Genomic DNA, 13,726 nt, shown 5'->3' on the forward strand with positions numbered 1-13,726 from the left:
AAGTGGCAGAGATGATTGAGTCATATAGAAGGCACCTGGGTGTCACAAGGGTGAGGATTATCGCATCCACCAAGGTAATAAACTAGAGATTTTTTCAAATCAAAATGGGATTTTTTCCCCCCTCTCTCTAAAAGAGAGACCCCCTCTTCTCTAACTGCCTAGCCTAAGCAAGCCACTGAAAATAAAAAAGAAGCATGTTTCCCAAAAAACCATACTCACCAAGACGAAGCACTCTAGGAAAACAATATGGCATGGACTTTGATTAGATGACATCCAATGGTGTTTTCTAACTTACTGTATTATTTTATTGAAAACAAGGATCAAAACCTGCCACACTAAAACCTGGAGAGCAGCCTAACTGCTGCTCCAGATGAAGGCAAAGCCATCTTGCTATTGTAGTTCTAGTATGGGCAGCAAATCACCTTCACATCCACAAATCTGACATCACTGAAAGAGGCTTTCATTACAGTAGCTAGCCTCTGATTAATTCTCTTAGGTATTTAATTCCTATTCTTGAAGTGCACAAAGCTTCTCAAGTATGATGTGCAATATTCTGCACTCTTATCTGATCAAGAGGATTATTAGCAATCCTGAAATCCACAACTCTGTACACATAAGAGAAAGTAATTTCCAGTTTCTCCCTACTTTGTGGCCAAATGCTTGTAGTCTAGTTTATACTAAATTACAAGTCTTTCTCAAATAAGAATTCAGCTCAGTAAAACCAAACTATATTAATTATTACTGAAATCATACCTGCATTTTGTTCATGAGAAAACAAACAGAAGGTAGAAGATGAACAGAACACTCCTGCATGCCTAAAATTTTATCTTCACAAACTGAGAAAAAAACCCTGTCTTTTTTGCTATTTATGTCACAGAAACTTGTACAATTAAAGCAAAGGGTTAAAGAAGTAAATATTCCCCAAGAGTTCAAGTCACTGCACATAAATATTGTTATGACTACAGATTGCAGAAGAACGGAAACACAGTAAATCATCCCGTTTTTTCTGAGAAATTCTGGGACTATGTTCTGAATTTCCAGGAACAGAAGACAAATACTGCCAATTCTCACTGCCGGATTTTTATTGAAGAGTTCAAGAATTTGGAAAGGACTCCTGAAAGCCAGTATTGATTTTTTTTTAAGTTTTTTTTTAACAGAGCGAGGGATTGTTTCTAGGAGAATGCACTCAAGTGTGACAGGTTTACGTGCTAACTCCTGAGAAAGTTAAAAGAAAAAGAGGAAAAAAGCTCTTAAACAAGACCTGAAAGGTTCTGAAAGCAGCAAACAAAGAGCCTAATAAGACAGTCAGATATCTACATCTTGCCCATCTCTCCAAAAACATTAAAAAAAATTAGAAAAGGTGGATTGGCAGCAAGACATTCTAAAGGATATTCTGTAGGGCATACTCACTTTTCCAAGTTCTCATTTTTCTTGCCTTGAATATAATCCCAACCTCCAATGTGTCAATTTATTCTAATACTGAATTTCCAGCACTAAGGTCCTGACCTTGGGATCTGTGGAACTGTGTCCTTGATAGCTTTTTATTACATTAAGTAAGAAAATGTGCTGAAAAAATAGAATACTTCTTTACACTCTAATCTAGAGCATATTTAGTTTAACCTTCTTTCAGCCCTTTACCAACAAAATGCTTTCACTGCAGCCAAATTTGAAAGACAAGTTGATGAAAGCTCCTAAGTCAGATTTAGTAGGGGTGGAAAAACAGATGTTCAGGGTTTTTTTAATGCAAACTTCAGCTCTGACAGAAGGCGCAGTAGTTGTGAATGGGCTTCCATAGCTAGTCTTCAAACTGGTTATAAGCAGTTAGGGAAGTTAATACACAGTAAGCTTTGACCAAAAATAACTGAGTCACTTTCCCACTATCTTAAGTCACCCCATGTTGCTCTGACACTTCCAGTCTGCTGGCTGCCCCAGACTAAAGCAGATTATCTACCGCATTTGTCAGAGAAGGCGAAGCGCCAAGGAAAATCCACATTTTTACTTCCTATGGAACCACTAAAGACACTGTTTTCACAGGAGAGATTGACAGTCAGTTAAAGAATTTGCAGCTCAAAAATGACTGCCTAGAATGTCAAGTTTCTCTTACATAGCTCTCCTTTCTCTCAGCTTCACATCATGACTCAGATGATGCTCTAAATGAATTGGAAGCATAATTTCACAGTGCATCAAAATTATGAAGTCCAGGCACATCTATTCACATATTCTTTTAAACTCATAGATCCAAGTATAGTAACAGATTTTCAGGACATCCAATTTCTCAAAGTCCACTCTATTTTTATAGCTGCAAAAGAAGCTATAAAAGAACTGTTATGTTTTTCCTGCTATTGGGAAAAGCATTCAGGTACATTCAGCTGACAACTCAGCATATGCTAACATTACACTTTTAACTAATTAGAGGTTTCCTGTTGGAGAAAAAATTTTAAGTTGACATATTACACAACATGTATGAATCCTAATCCTAAAGAGATTTTTTGGAAATTTTGTTTTTATCTGTTTTTTTGTTTTTTTTCCAAATGAGTAGCAGGACTGTAGTAATCACTACTAGCAATGTTTCTCTTAGGACAAAAGGTTTTAATGTCACATGACACTGTTTAATCATTTGTGTATCTGCAGGATCCAAAATCATAACTGAAGCCTCAGGGTAGTAATCATATTATGAAAACAGAAGATAAAAAGTGCGAATAAAAGATCATATCCAAACTAGCAATTTACATTTTCATAAAAAATACAAAGCAAGCATTATGCCAACTGCCCAGGGAAAAAAGAAAACTTTTACATACATTTTTGTTGAGTATCTTTGAATTTAACTGATGGTTTTTTTAAATATACTCTTGTAATATGCCATATTGGCTGCTTAGATACAGCACAATGACTCAAAAAACATAGGATCTAACCAAGTGTAAAAATCTCTGCCTTTGTTCCTACAAATACAACATTCTGCAAACTGATACGTTTTGGTGCAAGACATTTCATTGGTATTGTACCTTGCCACCTTTTCTTTGGAAACAGGTGCCTTTTCCCAGATAGGAAATGGCTATTTTAAAGACAAATATCAAATCCGTATATATTAATGACCCAGTTTTTTCAGCAGCAGAACTTGAATACAGGATGGTAACAGAGGCTGTTTCCTAAATGTTAGCAAAACCTAGAGAATTGCCAAACAGCTATTAGCAGTTTGATGAAAAGTTTGAATGCACAAATCAATCACCACCACACAGCAATATGATGCTACAAGCTGATACAAACATGCAATTTCACAACTTACTATCCGATAAGGAAGACGTAAAAAGGAGTCTGGGCAGCCAGCTAAAGCCATTTGTTCCTTCAAATTTTCTTCAAATTACATCTACTGCTTCCCAGCACCTGCAGAGTACAAACAAACTGTCAGAAACCATACTGAAGACATTTCATCAACTTGTTATTGAAAACAGTTGGAGGAGAAAGACCAAGATGATCAAGATGAGGTGATGAGGATTTGCACCAACTTGAAGTAGAAAATGTGCACATTTGCTGCCTGTAGCCTAGCAAACACATTCAATTTGATTTTTCATTTAAAAGTACAACACAACTAATTCCCAGGCTTTGTGGCTCCTGCTTTATTTCCACTCTTTAGGCAAAAATGAAGGCCTCCCTTCACAGGGAGCCTAGCCATTTGAAAACTGGCTCTCACTACCTGAGGCTATGTTTTCAACTGTGGAAAGAAAACACTGAAATCTCTGAGTTAATTAAGATGACAATCACTTATCACAGAATCATTTAAGCTGTAAAAAAGTGGCAAGATCACAAAGATCATCATGCAGCACCAGCCTTCAATGCCTGGCTACACAACTTCTAACCTTTATCCTTTCCTGCCTGCCTTTTCCCCCCATGGTTTCATTCTCACACAATATATCAAACAGTGTTACATACAAATTCATTCAAGTCTTGCACTTGCTCTTCTGAGTGAATATTAGCAGTAACTTTGCAATGTTCAGTTGTGTTTTCTTTAAAGCATCACTTTGTGATCAAACAAAGCCTGAAAATAAATCCGAAAACATTTAGAGGTACATATGGCTAAAGAACTAAAGATAAGGCAGGACAATGTCAAGAAAGTCATTATAATTGCCTCATAACAACGGAAACAAAAATAAACCCAAATAAATAAATAAAGCACTATTTGCTGCTCCGGTATTTCTTCCTACCAGTGTGGACACATCTCTGCAGTGTAAGACAAGCAATGCCACCTCCAAGTATATGAAAAAGGCATGACTGGGGAAGAGAAAGCAGGCTGCACAGCACAGTCGGAGCTTTTACTTCTAGCACAAGCAAGTTCCTTTCTGGTTTGCTGTTAATTATCAATTATGTGTTCAAAACAAAAGACCAAGTTTTAAACAGGCTACCCACTGCTCCCTGGTAGGCACGAACTGTCACCAAACCAATGCTGCCAGCAAAATTTATGTGACAGTTAAGTGTGGGACAAGGGTAGAAAAACATCTTGGAAAAACTGTTCCCAGACAACTTCCCACCTATGGTCCATAAGCCATGCACTCATCAAGGAAGCTTTACTTTACCTAGTTCCAGGATGAGTTTGGCTGAAGTATGGTAGCCTCCTCCTCTGTCAGTAAGGCAGGGAAACTCCCAGGCTTCTGCAGTGATCAGTTCATACAGCCAGTTACCCCAGGAAGAAACTCGTTTTGGCAATAGCAAGTCTGAAAATCCATTTAACCAAATATGCACAAATCTGGTTGTTTAGTCTAGGTACATAGATACTATGAAAAGAAAAAATTAACCCTAAACTCTTACAGGATTCAAAGAGGGGGGGAAAGCAACATCAAGCATCTAACTCCATAGGCAGTTTACTCAGCTTGCACTTTTGCTAGTCTTTAAATATATAAACAGTGGTCTACAGCCTTCTAACTACTTCTCCACACTTGAAAGTTTGCAGTTAGTTTTAAAGATTGACTTGAAGATTTCACTTTAATCACACAGTTTGTTCCAGGTGAATTAAGCACAGATTTAAGAAAATCTCTTAAAAATCTTTTCATTTAGGGGAGTGCCATTTTCTTTTCTTTCTTGTAAGCACATCGACAGAGAAATTAAGCAAGCCACTGGAATAGCTGTTATGAAGCTGGGAAAATACACCAAGAATAAAGAGAACTGTATTATTAGCCTCTAAGCCCACCAAGACTAAAGGAAGTTTACATAAAGGGGTAAGAGAAAACAATTGAGCTTTATACTGCAACAGTTTTACATTTATTATCACTTCAGTATTTAGACATCAGGAAAGGGCACAACTGCTGCAAATTTAATGATAGGTAATTTAGGACTGAAAATCATAATACTGGTCTTTTGACGTTTCAGCAAAAGGCACCAATTCACTTACAGCAAGATAGATTAAATATGTTCCTAAACAATACCAGACCAATTTGTCTACTCTAGGGTGTGCTGCAGTTTATGCCACAGCCCCATTACACCAGTAGAAGATCATAAATTACCTCAAACAATAGTTGGAGTCAAGACTGCATAATTTATCAAGAACCATTGGCTTCACTACTACATTCTTGAGTATTCATTTGTTAACACTGCAGAAACAGAGGAAAGTAATAATCTTTAGATGGTATCATTCCTGCTCAGTTACACACTAAGACTGATTTAAGATCTCATCTCTTTTATCTGTCTAAAAACAGTTTATCAACCTAGTCCTACCCCAGGAATACAAAAAGCCTTTGCTCACCTTTAAGACCTAAGGTCCTTTGTACCACATCAGCAAGTAATAAATTTCATAGGGACAGAACTGTACACCAATTCACATGGTCAGTAGATAAATATTAGAACTTAAAAATTAAAATAGATCAATTTTTCCTATGCTGTTGTCTTTAAGCGTGGTATTTAGTGTGTCACTTTTCATAAAAGACTGTAGCTGCACGCAGACATACATGTTCTTTCCATGCAATTTACACAGCACAAATTGCAAAGAGGTATTCAAGTGCCAAGTTGCTTGCCATTTTCCTGAAATGCCTTAGATGGGGGAGAGAAATTCCAAAGGACTGTAAATAGGAAATAAACTATGTAGTCGATCACTGTTACAAAACTCAGAACATTCAGTGGTGAGAACAACTGTCATGCAGCATCAAGCGAGACAGCCTGTGCACATTCAGAACCAAGCGATTTCATGTGCTTTTACTGGCTACAGAGCTCTGCCCTGGACAGAGGCCCTGAAATAAGGACAGTCGTGATAAACCACATTTCAAAAGTCTAATTTTAAAAAGACTAATTTTTGGCATGACGTTTTCTAGAATAAAGAATGGACTATTGTGAGGCATAGCTTTGATGTCTCAGCTTCTCAAAAGCATTAAACAAACTCACACAATCTAAAAGATTTATATTAATCCTGTATGGAAAACATACTGTATGTATGCACCCTGGAAATTGTCACTGCTCTGAATGGATTGTTTAAGTCACAATCAAATTACTCAGTTAACCAGCAGATTGTTGTCTATTAACTGCAAATTAAGCCCATCACCAGGTATGTTTTTCTAATTTATCACTTGTTATCTGCACATTCCCAGCAGAGGAAACGGTATTTCGCCCAGTGCTCTGGAAGCAGACACAGCCTACGCACCTACAGATACTGTGGTAGGAAAATGGCAGGGGTATGGTCACTCTGCCAATTCAGGAAGTTTTCCAGGTTCTACATGTGCCATCTGTCAAAGTCTTTAAATTCAAGAGAAAAATAATTTTAAAAATGCAATTGCTTGCAGATTAGTTAGGAACAGGAGGAGGAGGAGGAAAAAAAAGAAAAGGATTTTAACCTGGCAGAGTCGCAAGAAAAGCTCCAGAGCTCTTCAAAACTGGATTTATGCTTTTTTAGGAAAGGTAACTTAACAAATTTATTGAATGTTATACACTTCCAAGTATTTAATCATTTTTCTTCTATAATGTTCTGCTTTCTATACCTGAACTATTGTGAAAGAGGGAAGGGGAAAAACCTTCAACATAGCCTTAATTTTGACCTGAAGACCTTTATCTAAGACCTCAGGTTTTACACAGAAGTTAAAAACCTTCCCCCCCCACCCCTATTTAATGTGTATTTTTTATTCTCTCAGACACTAAGTATCGCTATACCATTTCTCCCCACAATACTGAATGAGGTTTAGCATACCAAACTTGGATTTTCCTAAGAAACTGGAACAAGATCTTAAACCTGAATCAATACAATATTGATTCCTACCTTCTGGACTGTCTGAGTTAAGTCTACCAGACTTAAAATTTAGCATCTTGAAGACCCAGGGAGAAAAAGATTCTCTCTTCTTGGTCTACACAAGGAACAATCTCCAAGACTTCACCTGGCTATTCTACTGGCTGTAGGCTTCCCACTACTTCATATCATCTAGGAAGGGGTTCTGTTTTCTTCTGCACACGTGTACATATATATTCACATATATATACACACACACACAGAGGAGTGTTCATCTGTATCAGAGAAACAGGTTAACAAGATGAGGTCAGGCAGTCATATGGATACAGGGAGCAACCCTCTGCAACACAGGCCTGAGTACCCATACTCTGACACTTTCTTACCAGTCTACTCCCATTGCCATAGTTACAATGGAAATAAAGTTGGATACGAGCAGCATGAGGCATGCCAGCAAATTTTCCATAATTGAAAGACCTGACAGCTAGCAATGTCCCCAGCTGCACTGAAACTGCAGGACCCAGATGTGCTTTTGTATGCAAGATCCAGACAATTTCTCATAAAAATGAAGCCTAAATGACTATGTGGGCTGAAAAGAAAGTGCCATCAGATTTCTGAGCTGGCTGGACCAAGGAGACTAAAACACCCTTGGGCAGCACGGAAGTTTGTAATCAGATTTCATCGTAGCTTCAGCAATCAGTACATGCAAGGATTTCTAAAGCATCTTCCCCTCTTTTAGTGATAGCTTCAGGTGGAGACGGTGGCAATTTACAACACTGAGAAGTCCCCTCAACATCCCTAAGGCGTCACTTGGTCAGCAGGACTGGATTCATTACCTCAAATATTTTACTGACCACTTTCTCAACTTACTCAGTTGAAACAAACACTTGCTTCTCTCCCCAGCTCTGAATGTCCCTCCTCACACCCAAAGTCTGCAGTCTGCCCATGCTGAAAAATAATACTTGGCTAGTTCTCCCGTCAAACAAGGGTTTTTTCCTCCAAAACACGTCCCCAAACACTCCAGAATGGAATCACTCTCCAACCACAAAAGATTTAGTGACATGATTGTCAACACCCTGATGGCCTACTGAGATTAGCATCAGGTAATATTTAAGAATACCTACAGCTTTCCCAATTTCTGCCCATTTCCCCTGCAGGAATTTGTTACACATATATACCCAAAAGGCATTTGCAAATCTATGATATGGAGCAACTGCCTAACTAGAGGAATACTTTGAACATCTTTGAAAACAAAGCATTGTTCTAGCTAAAATTTCAAGCAAGTGTTGTGCACTAAAACGAAAAGCACTGTTCAAAATATAAATCATCAATCAAAAGCACTTCAGTTATGTCCAAACACTCCCACTAAACCATACTAAGAAATCTGGTCTTATAAAAAGAGGGAATATAATTCTCTTTTGCCATTCTTAATTGCAAAGCTGTTAGTCTAAATATTACACCTTGTAAAGGAAGCCATTTGCCATTGTACTTTTGCCAGAAAGTGAAGAGTCTTGGCAACGGCAATTCAGGCTTTTGAAAGCCAAAACAGATACATACTTCAGAAGAAGCACAGAAGAGCTGATGCCATCCCACTTCGAGCCTTGCCAAATAAAATTAAATAAAATATATACAGTTCAGCATTTTTCGGTTTCCTGAATCTGCCTATAATTTTGAAAGGTCTCAAGACTCATAAACTGTGAATTCATGTTCACCACCTGACAGAACACCTTCACTGACAGCAAAGATAATGTCCTGAGGAAAAGAAAAAGTATTTAGCCCAACAACACTGGACAACACCACCAAGAAAAACAAACAAAAAAACCCAACAAAACAAAACAAACAAAAACAAAAAAGCCAAACAAATTCTAAACCTATAATGAACTTTGGAAATATTTACAAAGCTCTGCAGTTTCACTGTCTACCTTGATCACTGAAAATCCTCTTCTGTCTCCTAATAGCTTCAAATCTATAGCTTTGAAGCAGGAACTTTGGCAACTAAGCAGAAACTTGTACCAAAATCTAAATGAAATGTTAATTAGACAGAAACTGAAATAAAAAATCATGCAGCATACAGCAGACAACCCCACCAGCAAGCCATATGCAGAGGTAGGGAAGATGCAAGGATGCATGACTGGGATATTAGATGTACACGAGTGAGGCAGCCCAAGGTAAACATCATCTGACAATAACATGACTAGTGGTCTTCAATTTTTGCATATACGGTTTCTCACTTTGCCTTCAGAGAACCAAAAAAACACTGTCTCCATTCTCTCTGTCTTGCCACTGTCTTGCCTCCCCTCCCCACCCCAATCTAGTCATATTTGTCATCCAATTTTTTTCTTTACTTTTGGGAAGCAGTCTAAATAATTATTTCCTTATGTTATTTTAAGATTTTATTATCCAACCTGAAGACTTAGAGTGAAGTTATACAACAGTCAAGATGATTTAATAGCTTGTTACTGCCAAGAACAGGACAGACATCCCACTCTCTTCATCAGCCCTTGCTCTGTTTTCTTCCACTTCCTTCCAGCAGCTCCATGGCACTCCCTCTTTCTCCCCCCTTCTGTGTCATGTATGGTCCTTAATGAGTTCAGCGTGTGTTAATTAATTCATTTATTTGCTGGGTTACTGTTTTGCTAAGGAAGCAAATACAATAAACTTAGATCTGACAGGCAGTTCAGCTGGCACAATGTGAATGGCAGGAGACCATGAGCAAGAAGGTAAGGGAACAGGATCATCCCCTCCCCAGTGGCAGCAAACTATTACATTGGCCAAGGTAACCTGTGAAGTTTCATTTTCTTTGTTTACTGCCATTAGGAACTGGCAAACCTTTCCCTGCTGCACATCCATGAGAATTAATGCTTTCCAGGCATCTCACAGAAGTCAAACATTCAGACAGATCTCCAAATAAAATATGAAGTTTTTCTCATAGGCACTTACTTTCACTTTCTAGTACTAACTCAACTAAAGTCTGCTTTTGTTGCATACTTACTAAAACATTGCTTTTTACATTCAACACACTACTAAGCCTTTATGCTTCCAGCAGGTAACTGGTGTGAATGGTCCCTCTGCTCTGTGGCGGGATTCAAAAGCCAAGGGCTCTAGACCCCCCAGCCCAGAGACTAAACTACACACAAGGTATTTTTCTAAACAAGTAAAAGTTCATCAGCCTCTGAACAGTGTTGTTTCTTAGGTTTTTTTTAAGAAAGGCTGATCATTACAGATTCTGTTTCAAACCATGGCTTAATCTACATGCCTATACATAAACATCCATTGGAAAGATCTACCGGACTCAACTTGCCTTTAGTAAGGTGACAAAATGGTAGCATGCACTCCTCAGCTGTTACTTTTACAGCTTCCTGACAAAAGTTAGGAGGCTGTAAAAGTAAAACCTGAAAAGTGCAGAGTGGAGAGTTGAAATATATATGCAAAGGTTTGATAGAGAGTGAACTTTAAATTCATACAGTAGCAATATGTATCAAGGATGCCCTGCTCCCAGCTTCTGTTCCCTTATTGCTCTACAGCACTCGTCATTTTGGAGGAGAATCTTTCAAAGCATGCAGAAACCTTTTTTCCCTTCCTGGCTGATGCAAAAGACAAAGATACAAAAAAGAGAGAAACAAAGAACAAAAGGCAAATCTCCCATCACATGATCTACTGATCATTTTTTCAAGCATTCTAAGCTCGTTTCATCCAAATGATGCATTCATCAATCATCACAATTATTCACAGCCCATTTCTCTTTACTTGTATCTTTATGCAAGGGGCTCCATAGCTTCTCAAAAAGCTTGCTAGGTTTTTGTTACACCGTATTAGCTACAGAGGGCTGACAATAAGGCTGACTTCAAAACCAACACTCACACTTGTGCACAGAAAGCAACAGGCAGACATCTAACAATATCATTCCCATCCATCCTTAGGGCCTCTCCTGCTCCCCAGCATTTTCCCATGGGTTAAAATACTTTTCCTGGATTTAAAATTTCATTATTGTGGACCAATGATATCAGACATTAGAGTTTTTACTCTGACAATTTACAGTGCTTAATGTTGATAGTTAACAGTAATTGTACGTGTATCACTTGCTGTTCTCTTGGTACAAGATGTTTTGGGAAGAGTTATTAACTAGGATTATCAGAAGCTTTTATATAGACATCAAGCTTCGTGTTTTTGAAGAAAATAAATTGAAAGAGGCTTTTACAGTTATCTGTGATTTATGTTCATGAATAAGCACTGGTTAATTTACATAGTCTCATCCCATACAAATGGTTGAAGCTAGAAGGCAAGTTTAGACATTTCAATTCAAACTGCGAACTATTCACTTTGATAGTATCTTTTTAAGATACCATAAAAGGTCCACTTAAGTGAGAAGGTTACTCTCAGTATACCTCATTTGTATGGTTAGAATACTCAAAAGAAAGACTTTCTGCTTAGCCTCTGAAGAACAAAAATAAAAAAGTAATAAAAAATATATTTTGTGAGTAGAGATGCATTCCCCAGCATCAACAGTACCTTAATTCACCCTCCAAGTAGTTTTGTGGTAACTATTCCCAAACATTATTTATTCCAAAGAATTCAACTGTTGAAACAATTCTGACAAAAGACCCAGAGTAAGTAACAGTAGCAAGTAGCAAAAGTAAACAAGCAAACCACTTCTACCTCCCATGCACAGTGGGGTAAAGGGTAACCACAGAATGGCTTGTAAGGGATAATTCAACAGAGGCAGGAGAGGTCTGGACTACATCAACCCCAAGCAAGCAGGCAACAACCAACCTTGCTTCTAGTTGCAAAGAATGTAAGGAGGCAACTCCAATAAATACTGTGCTACTCTTGAGATGAACAGAAAATCCTGTCTGCTCAAGAGGGCTATAATAAAGAAGTGCAAGAAATGCAAGGGTAACACGGGGAAATTAAAGGAATACATACATCCTTGATCGACTGGAATATAAAAAACTGTACCCAGTTTGGAGACTGCACTCATTCATTCCCATGCAATGAAGCACCAGCAGTGTCAGAGTTCACTCAACTGCAAAAAAAACTGCTTGTGGTTTAAGATACTGATGTCACAAATACCCCATGTGTACCTTAATGCTGCCTCACTAACAAATCACAGCAATCTCTTCTTAGAGCAAAGAGACCATTTTGTAATCCCAAATGCATTTGCTGGCATTATGCAACACACAAGCTTCAAATCCATGGGTGGCTTATGGTTAGCAGCAGGCAATCATTGCTGACTTTCAGAACACAACTAAAATGTTACTGGTACTCTATTCTTGAACACAGGCTGAGAATTTCTATAAATAAATAAATAAAGGATATCAGCAATACGAAAGTCTTTCTTACCCTCTTATGTTTTTTAGCCCTTGAAAAACAATTTCAAGCTGACATCTCAAAAATGAGTATGCTGACCTACTTGCAATTATAATACCACCCTGGGACAAATAAGGCACAGCTTTTTCAAATAAGTGTAAACAAAACAGAAAATAAACCTACAGAATAGGTTAATATTTTGTACAAGAGCTAATGTTCAACAAAAAGCTGAAATCCGGCCAATTGATCACATGTTTCATGTGCACTAGCGAACATTTATTGCTATTAACTTGTACCTGCAGAGAGGAAGAAAGAGGATATTCTTCCTTTGATTCTGAAGGTTACAAGGTGACCAAAATCCCATCTTAATGAAGACTATGGTGGCGTTACAAGTGTCACAGCTTCCACCAACCTTTTCAAAATGCAATGTTGGAAAGCACAGGGAAGAAAACTGAAGGAATACCACCCAGGCTTCATAGACTATGTCAACTCAATTAGAATGGTATTTTGGCAGTACTGAAAGATTACATATTGAAGGCTGGGTAGCAGGCCAAATAACTTGACTAGAATATTTCGCCAAGCCACCTACATTAAAAGCTACTTCCCTGTACTTTCAGTGTGCCATAAAGGAAATCTGTTGTTTCAGGCCTTATGAGGCTGTTTAACAGAGGTATGAAATATTGACTATTCCCAGCACTGAAGATTTACTAGACATGCATTAAACAAGGAACATCCCTCGTTAACCTTCAGACTCCAGAGCTGCCAAAGGGGAACATTTGTTCTCCAAGAATGTAGGCTCCAGATGTAGCCAAAGTGTCTTCCCTATGTATCAATGTACTTTAACCCACAAAACACCTGTACTCCAAGCCTGGAACCCAGACACAGGTCCATCTGTATTCTCCCACCTCTAAGGTTGTCCAACTGGCACTGGCAGGAGTGGAAAGGAGGGAGAAGAAAGCATGTAGGTGTCTCCACACACAACGTTGTTTTATAGGCCTGTAGTACATTGCATACAGAAGCAAATCAACATCCAGTCTGCACACAGAGCTGATCACAGCACTATTACAGGATATAAAGGCAGTCACATACCCTAGGTGGAGGTGGTTGTATGTGTACAGGAGAAATGTACATGCCTGCACTACCACCTCAGACAGGGAGGAGAAACGGGCTCTCCTTATGTGCAGTCCATCTCATTCCATAGCAGCTATCTGGATGTCAGAGAAAACT

At 38.3% G+C, this 13,726-nt stretch overlaps 1 protein-coding gene across 9 annotated transcripts in view; it reads right to left on the reverse strand.

Moving 5' to 3' along the window:
* The window catches only part of GRB10 (growth factor receptor bound protein 10), a 147,901-nt gene that overhangs the window by 107,873 nt on the left and 26,302 nt on the right, over positions 1 to 13,726 (reverse strand). For 7 of the 9 annotated variants that reach the window (XR_009276800.1, XR_009276798.1, XR_009276799.1 and 4 more), the window contains one exon: positions 3,284 to 3,381. The exons of 1 other annotated variant lie outside the window; for it this stretch is intronic. Coding sequence is in view for 4 of the 8 variants with exons in the window: in XM_058830917.1 (XP_058686900.1) it covers positions 3,284 to 3,334 (51 nt within the window). In the remaining 4 variants the exon portion in view is untranslated. Of the gene's footprint in view, positions 1 to 3,283; positions 3,388 to 13,726 lie in introns of those variants that run through there. One more of the 9 variants, XM_058830919.1, reaches the window with a different exon arrangement.

Source organism: Poecile atricapillus, chromosome 2 (genome assembly GCF_030490865.1).
Source record: "Poecile atricapillus isolate bPoeAtr1 chromosome 2, bPoeAtr1.hap1, whole genome shotgun sequence".
Lineage (NCBI taxonomy): Eukaryota > Metazoa > Chordata > Aves > Passeriformes > Paridae > Poecile > Poecile atricapillus.